Here is a 14,107-nt window from a genome sequence, read left to right as displayed (position 1 = left end):
GGCACTAACCGTGACACCACAGCTATGACCTGTGCACTGCCAGGACTGTGCAGTACAGGTGGGTACTGCACAGTCATTTATTACTTTCTAGAAAATGTCTAGAAAATACTAAATGACTGCACAGTACCAGCTGCGCAGTCAAGGAAACAGGTAGATGCACCCAATAAGAAAGACACAATTGGTCCTATTGCAAAGAGATTTTTTTCCATCTGCATGTGCCCTACCCATACACCAAGCCTTACATGGAAGTCAGATTATCAAGGTGGCTCCTACACCCAGGAAGGGCTCACTCATGATAAACCAGTTTGGTGAGCTTTTGACTAACCTCTTTTCATCAAGTTATTTGAATGATCCTGAGTATACTGCCCCAAGCTTCAAAGCAGACTCAAATACCTTTTGTAAATGATCTGTAGACCTTATTATTTAAAGAAAGAACAGTTCTTTATGTAAGCATAGATACATCTGATCCTGTATTTCAGGTTGAGAGCTGAGCTCCAAAGTAATGTTCTCTTTTTGGTGAACATGATGTTCTTCCCTAAATGTGTTCCCTGTATTCTATCCCTTTTTTGTATCCATAAAAACCCTGTGATATGTTTACTGCCTCTCAGCCAGTGAAACCTGAATGTAGCTCCTGCAGAGTCCATCAATACTGATTCCTAAATGGCCAGAGAAATCCATAATTACCAACTTGCACAAACACTTTCTCAGAAGCTTTGCATGATGCTGTAATAAAATGTCTAGCAACCAGCAACCCAAAGAATTGATTTACATCAAAATTAAGTCTGGTTCTTTTATTTATATAGTATAATTTATCCTGAAGACTGGGTGTTCTATTTTACTTACTGATTTTGCATGCTGTATCTGCCTGTCAATTTATTAATAGCTTTAGCTATTCCTGAATTACACTAGCTCTATGATAAAGTGCAACAACTTCTTAATGGCATCTAGCAAGTCAGGGCAGAGCGTTTGTAATAGGGCACCATGCTGGCTAATACAAGATTTTAAAACTAAATGGCTGCTAACTTCAGTGGGGTTATAAGTATTTAACCCGCAGATTTTTTTTAATGCAGCCCAAAGAGGAATAATTAATAGAACCTCCATCTCTCAAATAAAATAGGTAATGTTTACAATTAGTGGATATGGAATTAATGTACTCAGAAATGTCTTAATTCTTGTCATGGTAGCATTTGAGTGTCATTGTAGCTGTGCTGGTACAGGAATTATTCAAGAGGCAAAGATTTTTTGGGGTAATATTTTTTATTGGACCAACTGCATACTTGGGATAAAGTTAGCCAAGCTTAGAAAGGCAAAGCATTCTTCTTCAGGTTAATTCTTACCATGTTATTTACAAGTTTTATTAAAAAGATTATTAAAAAAATAAAATGGTAAGGCTCTTATGATCTCTGAACTTCATTTCCAGATCCACAAATTGAAGAAAGTAAAAAGCAATTTTTTCTACACTGTTTGTATAATCTAAATTATCATTAATCTAATATGAAATATTTGCAATTATTAGAAATTAATAAAGAAAATTACATTCGGTGTAGTTTACCCTTGGGCGCACTTTAAAGCTCCAGGACAATGTAAAGGGGGCTTAGTAGAACTGAGAATTCAGGCCATTCGATTAGTCTTGAGTCCACAAGAATACATTAAGACTTCTATCTGTACATTAAAAGATCGTGAAGATCAAAGACTCTGTACTACAGACTTTAAAGGGCAGATAGAAAGATAGTAAATATGGCGGCCAGTACAATGGATACGCTGATATTAATGCTATTAAAGTCTTATTAAAATGAATGAAATCTCTCTCTCTCTCTCTCTCACTCACTCTAAATCTGATAGACTGAATTTCTGGTGAAATTTAAGATGCTTCCATATGTTGGAATTCACACCATGAAATAACATTCATATTATTAAGTTTTGTGCTGGTGCTGCATCTCACCATTTGTAGAATATAAAGGTACCTGTAGGCATGCAGGGAGGCTGCGGGGAGGTTGCTCCAATACACTGTAATTACAGCATGTTGAAACGGACTTGATGAATCAAGTCTGCTGTTAACGTGCTAATTAGCATGCTCCAGCCAGCTCCATGTCAAGTGTATCAGCATCCCTGTGCTTCAAAATGGTGGTGCAAACACTTAAACTTGTTCAGTGAGTTTTAGTTAAAGCACCCCCTCCAACATTTTGAAGCACAGGGAAGCTGGTACGCAAGATGCTGTGGGCACTTTAATTAGAACGGCTCTTGGAGCCACTCTGATTAAGTGGCACCACACAACACCCCTGGAGCATGTGTAAAAATGCCCTAAGGGACTAGTTTATAAGTAGTAAAATCAAAGGTAGAAGAAAAGTAAAAATATTTCAAAGAGAGATGCAATTGATCACTATCATAACAGTGTCAAAATAAACTTCACATCATAGGCATCCGAGCTCAGCTGATGGTTCATTTGCTGGAAAGATTCAGATGGAAGGTTGCAGCAGAATGTTATTGGAGCGGCCAAAAGAACTTCCAAAATTCAACTATTTTGTCCTTGTTTTAGAGACTGCAAAACTCTCCATGTTCTTCCACTGCTGCAGCTGCTTTCACAAAATGTCAGTACTCCTCAGTGGAGGAAGAGTGGAAAATCTTCAGGGCACAGTGGTGGTCCCGGATCCCGGAGACCCCTTCAGTCCTGTTTCTGTGGTCCTATGCCCTACTGCAGGAGAACTTCATTCTCTCTCTTGGTTTTCCCACATGTTGATCTACAAAAAGAGAGAGTTTAGAAAGGTTTTGAATTGACTGAAAGTGGCATGAGTGAAGTCTTTTCTGCAGTACCTGAATAAGCACCCAGATGCCAGGTGGTAAGGGGAAAAATACAGCTGCTTTCACTCTGGTTACATACAAGAGTGGCTGTTCTCTACATGGTTCCTCACTTACTGGTGTAATTAGGACAGGGCAACCAGGGCAGCTGCCCTGGCACTAACTTGGGAGGGATGGGAAGAAATGGCTACCACCACAGCACCACAATTGTGGCAGAAGAAGCAGCCGCACCAGAAGTCACTGCTGCCCGTGTGTGACAGCTGCCCCAGGTGGCCAGCCACACCATTATGCCACTGCTTCACTCAAAAGAACTAACATGTTAAATTGTGCCAGTGAATTCTATCAAATGCAAGTGACTCTGAACATCACATTTAAACTTCTATTTAAACACACTATGTTATCAGTAGCGCATTGATAATTTTAACAAGTAGCAGGAGTAATTAATAGAGCAACCAGAAGTATTTACTGGCTACAACTCCTGCTTAGGCTACAGTTGAACAAAGCCTCTCTCCTGTTTCTCCCACCAAAAAACATGTTGGGCTGCAGAGGTGTCTTCACAGTGTCCTAAGACTGGGGAAGTATGAAGAGGAGACTGTTCTTTCTTTCCTGTGAACTGACTGGCTTTTCAGGCATATTTTTGAGGCCTCCACATTTTGTAGTAGACTGCCTCATGGGATCCCATTTCTGTGATCCATTCATTTGCATAACCCTCACCTCTTTTTCTTGATCATTCAGAATACATGCTGTGTACTGCTGTGCTCAGCTTCTCATTGTTCAGGTCTTGTACTTGTTAACCTAACCTCAGTTAGATTCTCAAACACTGGTCGCCAACCAAGATATATGTTGTTTCATATGTCCCAGGAAAATTGAGCGGGTAGTCAATTGCCCTGGCAGAGATGGAACACAGATAAAGGATTGCTTTCTCTATTTTGGCCTCCTCAATCAAAGGTTGAATCAAAAGACTGTATTTTTTTTTGAAGATATTTTCATGTTAGAGTGCTCTATACAAGCAATTCCCACAAAGTACATTGCAATAAACTGATAGAACAGAAGCCTTGGCATTTGAAGTCTTTCTCTCAATCACCAGTGGCACACAGAAGATGAAAGTTACTGTAAGTGGGGATTCTCTTGTCATGGTCTATATACCCATAAGTACATCTGAATATACTTATATTATCTTAAGGGGGCAGGACCTATAATAATGTGTATGTAATTTCCCATTATCTTTTTTCTTCTTTCTGATTTTTATCACAGGCATGTTATTAAATCATGTCCTCTTCTTCCTGTGTCTGTGTCATGACAAGGTATTTAGCAGAATTTTCAGATTCTTTGGAATCTGATAGAGCCAGGAGTGCTTCTGTTACAGCTTCAGACTTGTGATCACTGGGCTGTTAATTGTGCACCTTAGCACCAGTGCCACCCAAACGACCACTCTAGCTTGTGAAAATTACTTAAATTCTATGTCCTTGTGAATGTTCCCCTAATGAAAGGGGCATCATAACCCTTACTTAACTCATAGGTTGGAAATGCCCAGTTATACATCCTAAGAAATTTATGATGTGAGGCCAGATCCTAACAGACCTCTAAGGTATGTAATAAGGACTTAGGTGGCATTTAGGCACCTAAGCTACAAAGAGTGATTCTAATTGATCCTATTTGTCAGCCACAGAACTACTTAAGTGTTCCTGTTTGGCTCTGAAAAAAACCCATAGAAACCTTGACTTGAGCTACTGTAGGTACCTCACTCCCATGAAAGCTTGCAGTCTAAAGCAGTGCTTGGAGAGCCTGAACCAGAGCTGTAATTTGCCAGGATTCCTCCAGAGTTTCTTTGCAGGCCATGGCTCTGGAGGCTTTAGCAGTGGGCAGCAGCACGGGAGCAACTAGAGCTCGCAGCCCCTTAGCAGAGATGTCACCCTATTACTTTGCCACTGACACCAAAGCCAAAATACCAAAAAGCCACCCATTTTCTGAAGCAAAAAATTGGGATGGCATCTCCTCCCAGCAGCAGCTTCTATCTCATGACCTGCTGCTGTTCAAGAGAACTATATTTCCTGGATTGCCCTTCATTCATTCACTCACATTCCTGCACCACCACGCTGCTCTCCTGCTGGAGCTTAAGCCCGAAGGTCATGGGAAGAAGGGAAGCAGGAGTATGAGGAGTATGAAGTCCCTAAGGGAGCCTACTCCATTCTGGGGCTCCCCACTTAGAGAAATTCAGGTCTCATGCCCCCCTCACCTCCCCATCCATACATTATTGACCTAAACTCTTACTTGGTTCTTTATTCCTTAGGCTCTCAACTAAGTGACTGCTTGGGCAAGGACCTAGGTTCTTGCCCCATCACACCCTGACACGATTCATACTCAGACCTGTGACTCTCTAGGGGTTGCCCTTACTGGTGGGCTGGGTTTCCAACAGGTTCACTCCTGTTGAAGTTGGGTCACTGTGCAGCCAAGTGTACAAGATTCATGGGGTCAAAGGGAAAAGAGTAAGCAAGTGGAAATGTGACTTTGTAGCCTAGTGAATATAGCACTCCCTGGGAAGGTGAAATCCTAGGTTCTGTCCTGGGGTGCCAGAAGTATTTTTGTATTGACTGCCTGCCTAATGTAAAATGTATAAATGGTACTGGCAGTAGGCCCAAGACTGAAAAATTGCACTCTCCTCATTTGCAGGGGAAGTGCCCTCTTCACTGGGCCACAGATACATTTCCTGTCTGGGGAGAACCTGAACATGGGGCTGCATTGTACACTGCAGGCCAGTCTGTGGCACCCAGGCCCACTCCAAAACTGTCTGCACTGCCTACTCTATGCTGTCTACTATGGGCACATGTGGAGCAGGTGCAGCAGCATGGGCTGGGGTTTATTTCTCAGCAGTGCTCCCAGGGCTTACTCTTGAGGTCAGTTGGGATCTGGCTATTAGTGATGGTTGCATGCTCCAAGTAGTCTGATTTACTTTTGGAACAATTGTAGCAGCAGCAGAAAAAGTCTCTGAACCTGCAGGTCCATGCCATGTACTATAAACCAGATTGCCTCCATAGTTCTTTTCAGTTTGCCTCATGGATTGGCTTGCTTTGCTTTGCTGCAGAGAACAGTCCCTATTTTTACAATCATGACACTAAGCATGTAGAAAAACTTTTTTTTTTGGTCCTTCAAAACCAAATCATGATTGACTAGATTGGGAGAGGGTCAAGCATGTACCGATGCTGCTACTTCCTTCTGTGATGATTCTTCAAGGACTCTGTCATGTTACACCAATATGAGGGAGACAGTGGCTTTATTCAAGAATGCCATATGAGAAAAAGGGGACAGAGATTTCCCTCCCTGTTTTCTGAAAATTTCCCTTCACTAATTTCTAAAACTGAAAATCCTTAATGCATTGAACCAGAACTTCACACTTGATTCTCAAGGTTCATCATTCTGGGTTCTACTGCAGTAATTCAAGATTGCTTATTTTAATCTAATTTTAAACCATTGCTTAGAGGTGCAGCAGTGCAGCTCCATGCCCAGGGTGTGTGGGGCAGCACCAGCTCATACCGTACTGCTTGTAGAAATGCAACCAGCTGCCACTGCAACAATAGATGCTTTTGGTTCATCTCAACACCCCAACAAAGGGGTGTCTAGGGCTACTACCCTGGTTGCCCCCCTCAGTTAGGCTGCTGTCACTGCTTCTTGGCCTTAGGAACCAGAAATCTAAGCAAATCTCAAGATCTCTGTCTCTGACATATGCAAAGAACTAGGCATAAAAATTGCTGCAGAATAATAGCCAAGACTCCACAGTCTCCAAAAAGCCAACAAAATGAAAGTTACTCTGTTGTTTGTTTTCTATGTTACTGGTTTGAAGAGTCTTTTCTTTAAATACCAGGTTTCATCTGCAACATTGGCTTCCCATTGTTCAGTCTACAGTAACTTAAAAAGGCAATTTTAACTGAAAATTTTTTGAGCTTCCCTACTGTTTTCTTTCCATTGTCCTTCTCTCATAGACCCTCCACTAATGTGTTTCAACCTACCTATGCAAACATGAGATAATCTCACATAGCTCTATCTCCCTCTCTCAGCAGTTTGCATTTTAAATTCATAAGATTAGGACAAGTGGTGATCCATATTAAGTATCCTTAATGTCACAAGATATGTCAGACTCTTTACAGCAGGCAGAAAAGCACTAGCAAGGACATAGGAATTTAACAGCTATTTATAATGACATCTTTCTATATCCTTCTGTTAGACATAGTTTTCTGAAAATTAGAATGATCTGAGGAACCGTGGAGGCACTTGATGGCTCACAGCAGTTGAAATGTCATGTTCTCTTGGATCATTGCCCTTCCTTTCAAGGAACTTTTAACTGAAGGCACAGGATTGGAGTAAACTGAGATGGAAGCAATATTTCTGAACCATAAGGCAGAAGAAATGACATAAACACAGGCACAGTAAATGGGAAAATAACTTGCTAATGTTGCAAAAATATGTATAGCCACTTCTCCAGAATCATTCTTCTTAGTTAATGCATGCAAACAAACAAAAACTTCCAGATAATTTGCATTTTAAATGGGAAAATTCTCTTGATTTGCTGCACCTGAATGACCAGTGTAAAGCAACCCTTCAGTAATTATGACATTAGTATTCATAAATGACTGACTCCAATTAGCTGTTTGTATAAATAGAATAATGAATACAAACAGAAATGGCACTGTTTCTTTCTTTTGTTTCCTTTATGCAGAAAGCCAGGCTTGCCAGAATTCGTGCAGCAAAGAGTGGGAGCGCTAATGCTTACATGCAGAGCAAACGAAATGGCTTACTGAGTAAGCAGCTGCAGCAGGTAATGTATTTATGTACTCCACCTCCAGAATATCTGCTTAATAATAGTGTAGCAGTAGTGTATTCTATCTGTCATCAAGAAAAGCCAATCTCACTCTGTAAGTAATATTACCCTTTAGAAATAGATTAAGGAAGGATAAATTGAACAATTATTATTGCTTGAGGAAGATTACAGGATTTGTGACTCTCTGTAACATACTGAGGAAAAGAGCTGGACAAAACCCCTGGGTTCAAACATATCCTAAACTTTTACTAGATCCAATAAAGGACTCAGCGCCCAATCCGGTCTGATACTGTAAATGTGTAACAGAACTTTAGCAGAATTTGAGGTGGTATTCAGGCATCTAAATTCCAAAAAGAGATCCAGTTTGGTAGTTCTCCACAAGCCACAAAACTTAATGGGCACTTAGGTTTGGGAGGTACCTCCATTTTAGACTGCAGAATACCTCGAGTGCCTAGACTTGATTTCTGGCCTTGCTTAGAAGCAATACAGTTTGATTAGATGGGCACCTAACTCCAGCATAAGCAGCCTGGGGAAGCCCCTAAGTCCACAGAGGGACCCAATCTGTTAGCCCTGTTCCAAGCACACCTGACACTGACACACACTGACAGAATTCAGTTCTGCTTATGGCCAATGGCACCCACCTTTTTTTCAAGAGCGCTCGTCCAGGAAATGGAAGACCTGGATTTAGAACCCCCCTGAGAGGACTCAAACCCACATCTCCCACTTCCTAAGGTAGTCCTTTCACCACCAGCCTATAAAATAGACTATGTGAGTATATTCCCCATCTTCTTGTTAAATCTTGCCCATAGGACACGCATGAGCAACAAAGACATGGGGGCAGAGAGAGGGCAAATAAGAGGTGGCTTCATCTCTTTAGCCTAGTGATTACAGACCTCCCTAGGAGTGGGGAGTCCTGAGTTCTAGTCATGGCTGCCAGAGTTATTGTTTTTAACCAATGATTGTTTAACAAATCCATAATGATTGGTAGCTACAAGAGCTTTCTGTAGAGTTCCCAGTCCTGTATATCTGTGTTAAGTGTGCTCTGGACCTGGCCTCGAGGCCTCTTAGAAGACATAAACAGAAAAAAACACCCTAGGATCCACATGCAGAACCAAATACACAGACCAAAAAAAAACAAGATTTATACAGAACCATAAACCCAGGACCCTATGACTATGACACAGACCCCAAATTCCAGAAATGAAGATTTACACCTGAACACCTCATGGCACAGGCCCCAGCATGGACCCACCTCTACATATGTGAACCAGTTCTGGCATTTCATATCTGGGATAAGGGGCATATAGACATGTATAGAAAGGTGACCCTGACAAATTCAGGGCTTTGAGGAGCCTGGCCAGCCTGGCCATTGCCAACAAATACCTGAGTCACGTTAGTCCAAGGCATAGTGGGCATTGCTAGCAGAGTTGTTGACAGCAAGGGGATGCCCCTCAAAACTTGGGGTTTGAGGAGACATGGCCAGCTATGCTCTGATCACTTCAGAGTGGGGAGACACTTGGGCCTGAACCATTTGGAGTCAGAGGAAGTCACGTACCAAGACCCACAACCACCCACCCCAACCTACATCCAGGATCTCAGCCAGATTTTCACCCATCCTGTGATATCCAGATCCACCCACAGACACCCAGATCCCAGGAGTACCACCAAAGTCCATGGCAGAGCCCACCCCATCTTTCTCCCTTACCTACAGCTGAGGGCAGAACTGTACCAATGAGGAAATGGGGTAGAGGAAATGGGGTATCTCATTGCCTTTGGGGGTGAGGAGGAGACCCAGGAGCAGCTCCACAGCATGCACTGCAGCAAGGAGTTTTACAAGCAGATTGCCACAGAGATGAGAGCATGGGGACATGACCAGAACTGGTCACAGTGCAGGGTCAAAACCAAATGGATGGTGACCAGCTTCAAGTAGACTCACACCAATCAGACCTCTGGAGGCACACCATGCTCTTCCATAAGGAGCTATCCTGCATCTTCACAAGCGATAGGGCTGTCTGCATACCTATGCCACCACTGGAAAGTTGCAGCTGGTGAAAGGAGAACTGCAGCAGGCAGTGCAGGGTGGCCCTGGAAAAAAGGGGGGACTGGATGCACAGCAGCAGCTCCCCAGTGAACACAGGGGAACCAGAAGGTACACTGCACCTGGAGCTGGATCTCAGTTCTTCCCTCAACCTGTTCTTCAATGGCAGGGCCATGGGCACCAAGGCAGGACCCAGGCAACAGCTCTGACAGCACAGTGATCAAAACATAGGACATGAACACCAATGTTGTGCCAACCACATCTCAGGTGGCCTTGGGACAAGCACCTGGTCCCCAACAGATCACTGAATGTAGGGGAAGTTAATGCCCAGAGACTGCATTTCCCATGTCAGGGTCAAGGGTGTTCTGGTCCCCTTCTTCTGACAGTGCCTCAGGGTCCCTGCTACTGATGCAGAGACTGAATGTCAGGCCTCCTGGTTACGGTGCAGGGAACCACAGAGCACCCCCTCCCATGCTCAGTTGTGTGGGGACACAAACAGCACCCACCTCTCCTCCCAATCCCAGTACTGATCCTGATGGTGCTGAGGCAGAACCTGCTGCCCAGGGAGGTGCAGGATTAACATTGCACTGCACAGACATGATGGGGACCTGAGTGAAGAGGGAACCCCACATCCTCTTGGGGCAGGGACAGAGTGTCATCACTATCCATTGATGAGAGCAAGGTGGTAGCAAGTCAATGGGGCCTCACCAGCTGTAGTCCTCCTCCTTCCTATTCCATGGTGGCAAGTGGCCACTACTGAGTATCTTCATGGTCAGAACCCCCAACCATCCTGCTGCTGCCCAAAGCCCTGAAGAGAATATCCAGTGTGTGGATAGAGGGAGTGATAGACAGTATTATGTTTCCACCCTCTCTGGACAAAGCAACTGGCCCAAGGAGCTAACTGGTTAACCATTGATTCTACACTAGCTAGATTGCACCACTGCTCCCCCATTTTCTCTGTCAGCGACCTGAGATGTCCAGCCCACATCCTTGAACATTTTGCACCCCATCCGTGAACAAATTTGAAAACAAATCCAGCTTAGTCACATCACCCTGAGTTTCCCTCAAGGCCATTTTCATTTACTGAGAAGAGCTGGTAAATCCCACCCCCAACACTGGGACAACATCAACACCCCCTCTACCCTGCCTCCCCTTCCACGTTGGTGGGAACCAAGACCTCCTCCTCCATTTACCTTTCCCCTGAGCTTCAGTGAATTCTGCTCCCTGTTGCTCCCTGGCTGAACCCTAATTACACAGCTGTTCCAAGCACCCTCGTAGAAGGCAGATGACTGAAGGATCCTGCATCCCCCATTGTGCCCTGAAAAAATGACCAAAATAGTTTATTTATTCATCAGGCAAAGACTATGGGCAGTAGTAGGTGTTAGCATTCTGCACGCCACACCATGCCATACTACAGAGATAGATGGCATATAGAAAGGCCAAGTCAGGGACATGTGAAAAGACAAAGTGATAAGAACTGTTGGCATTGTTGTAAATCAGAGACCAGAAAGGGTTATTCCCCCCCCCACCTGGCTTTGCTATGGAAGAAGCAGAAGTTCCACAAGAGAAAGCAAACACAGCTGGACTGTACTAAAGCAAGGTTGTTCCAAGGTTGGGATCCTGGTGAAGTTTGCACGTGTCACTTGGCTGTTCAGTCCTTAATGACATTGCAAAGTCTGTGGCTGCAAAGCAGCTCTGACTCCATACTGAACCAGTCACTGTACTGAATGGTCAAGGTCCCTTCCAGGAAAGCACATTCCCCCCTCCTCCCTCTATTCCTGGGAGGACACATAGCACCCCTCTGGTGGTCTAGCACCCACTTCCCAAGGCTGAGGCTCAGTGGCTTGGGGCTTCTCACCTCCAAAGGCCCTTAGGCCCTACTCTAGGGACCACCTCCCATCTGGGTGGCCTGGGAGATAATCCATCAGGGTTTCCCTGACCTGGAATCTCTGCCAGTTGGCCTGTTTTAGTAATGCATGTTCTGGGAAGGGCACACTATAGCTTGCCCCTGAGTGCTACACTGTCTTGGTGCACTGTGTTTTGTTGGCATGCTGTGCCTCCTCTGCCTAAGTCTTGCTTAAGACTTCCTGCCTGACCTTACAGATGTTCTGCAGAACTCAAGCAGTAGCAATAAGGCATGACACAGCCTCTGAATCAGAGCTTCTAGCCCTTAAATGCTGAAGGCTGCAAGTGAAAGCAACTGTGGAAAAAACCCTGATTATACCCAGTTCACTCTCCCTTTCAGCATCCATTCTCCGCCACTGTGTGACAAAAGATACTGGTCAAGTTGGCCTATGGTCTGACCCAGTAAATGGCAGTTCTTATATTCTTATGCTATACCTGCTGAGGCAGCAGTGAAAGTATTCTTGCTTGTGGTACAGGTGCCCTGTACAAGACTACATGAGCCAGGGAAGGAGGGCATAGGCCTGGTCCCCAGTGATGAGAGGTCAGATGAGAACTCCACCAAATTTGCTGCTGGGTGTTCTGGAGGTGTGGCATCTACTCTTCACCATTTGGAGGGGGATGGCATTGTGGGAACTGCCCGCTCAGCTGGCAAAGATGTGGGTGAAGTGGCCATACTGGCTGATGATGCACTGCAACATGACAAAACTCCCCTTGCAATTGATGAACTCCAAACCACCTTGGGGCAGGCACAGTTGGAGAAGTCCATCAGGGCAGAAGCCAGAAATTACCTCCCAAAGGTTGACAAGGTAGATGAAGCTGTTTACCAACATGTCCTAGATGAACCCCACACACCTCCCAGAACATCATTTTGGCCACGGACTTGCCCATGCCAAACTGGTTGGTGAAGTACCAGAGATTGTCAGGGGTGGTGAGCTTCCAGATGGTGATGGTGACATGCTTTTTTGGAGTCAGGGATGGGCTTAGGCTGATGTCCTGCCACTCAGTGCAGGGGGCCAGCTCAGCAATGATGTCCATGAAGTTCTGTAGCCCCTGTTCATCATCCCAGATGCCCAGGATGATATGCTCCCATTAGTTGTTGCTGGCCCCAAATCACCATTCAGTGGTCTGGAAGTGCTGCCATTGCACCCCAGAGTCAGTGGCATCTAGGGAAGGCCTTGGTTTTGTCAGCCAGGTGGAAGTAGTTGGCCAATTCCAGGGCACTTGGTGGCCATAGACTTAGAGTACAGTAAGAGACCCCATGTAGGAACTAGGTGCCTTGTTCTAGGCTGAAAGATGTGTGCTGGCATGATTATCTCCCAGGTTATCTGTACACTGACACATGTACTGTGTCACAGCCTCCAGTAAGAGTTGCACAGGGCAACAAGAAGAATTATGTGCAAGCGACAGGGATCCATAGCAGGATAAGAGCAGAGAAAATGATGCACTTGCAAGTAACAAGAGAGGACTCACACTCAGGGTCTCTCCCTGGGAGCCACTGAGCACGGAGGGAAGAAGGAAAGAGTTACTATGGGCAGAAGTTCCCTGGAAGGAGTGTTCCCAGTGGCAGCCAACCAAATCAGGGTTGGCTTGCGTGTTCAGTTACTCTCAGCAATTTCTGGGAGACTGTCACCAGCACAAAGTCCCTGCGTGCTTCCTCCCCTGAATGCTTGCATGGTGCTCTATCAATAAGGGTTTACGCCACTCAGACTAAACCATGAAGCTTAGACCAGTTCATTTGAACACTTGTATGAACCCTGAAATAAACCAGAAAAAGGTGCAGTCTTTATGGGACAGACCTACCTGAGAAATACCATTTTAACAAGGCCAGGATAACTACATTCCAAGATGGATTTCATACCTCCCATAATCTAGGACAGTTGGCATCCACCTTCATGTCCAATGCTAACCTTGACATATCCCCATATTTATCCAAGTTCAGTTTACTTCCCTCCATTGAATAATTATTAAAATGATTAATAAAATCAATGGATATTTTCCACTTAAATCTTGTAAATGCTTATATTGTTTGCTGTATGCTTTCTAACCTCAGCAGATTGGGAAGAGTGACATGATATTTTTGTGTGAAGTGTAATACCACAAATTCTTCGCATTATGAAGCAATCCCCAAGAGGAAACAAGCAAGTTATATGTAATTTCTCTTCAAAAAAGGCACATGTCTGGGGAAAATTCTTTTACTGTCAGTTAGATATATTACAGTTTTAAATATGTGCTGATTTTACATTCATAACCTTACATGATGTTTGCATCTGCAGCTTGTACTATTTAACTATATATTTTAACATATGTATTAGTTATATATTATTGCACACATACACACTTTAACTATATATTTTAACTAACTGCGGAAGTACAGTATGCTTCACAACAATGCACAAAGCCCAGGTACAGGCATTACAGTTTTACTGGTATAAGTGATCAGAAAATGGTCTATACTTGTAACAGAACAGAAGTTTGGCACACACCATCTAGTTTAAAAACAGTAATGAACAGAACACATATTTGCCCTTTGGTGGGGGAGGAATGCAAATATTAGA

The 14,107-nt window shown here is 44.0% G+C and overlaps 1 protein-coding gene across 1 annotated transcript in view; it reads left to right on the top strand.

The window, feature by feature from the left end:
• Positions 1–14,107, top strand: part of KCND2 (potassium voltage-gated channel subfamily D member 2) — a 496,266-nt gene that overhangs the window by 470,093 nt on the left and 12,066 nt on the right. The window contains exon 4 of the mRNA XM_059725944.1: positions 7,508–7,606. Coding sequence (XP_059581927.1) covers positions 7,508–7,606 — 99 coding nt within the window. The remainder of the gene's footprint in view (positions 1–7,507; positions 7,607–14,107) is intronic.

This window comes from Alligator mississippiensis, chromosome 4 (assembly GCF_030867095.1).
Source record: "Alligator mississippiensis isolate rAllMis1 chromosome 4, rAllMis1, whole genome shotgun sequence".
In the NCBI taxonomy this organism is placed as follows: Eukaryota; Metazoa; Chordata; order Crocodylia; family Alligatoridae; genus Alligator; species Alligator mississippiensis.
Note: the sequence above shows the minus strand (reverse complement) of the source record. Positions and strands in the feature narration are given on the sequence as shown.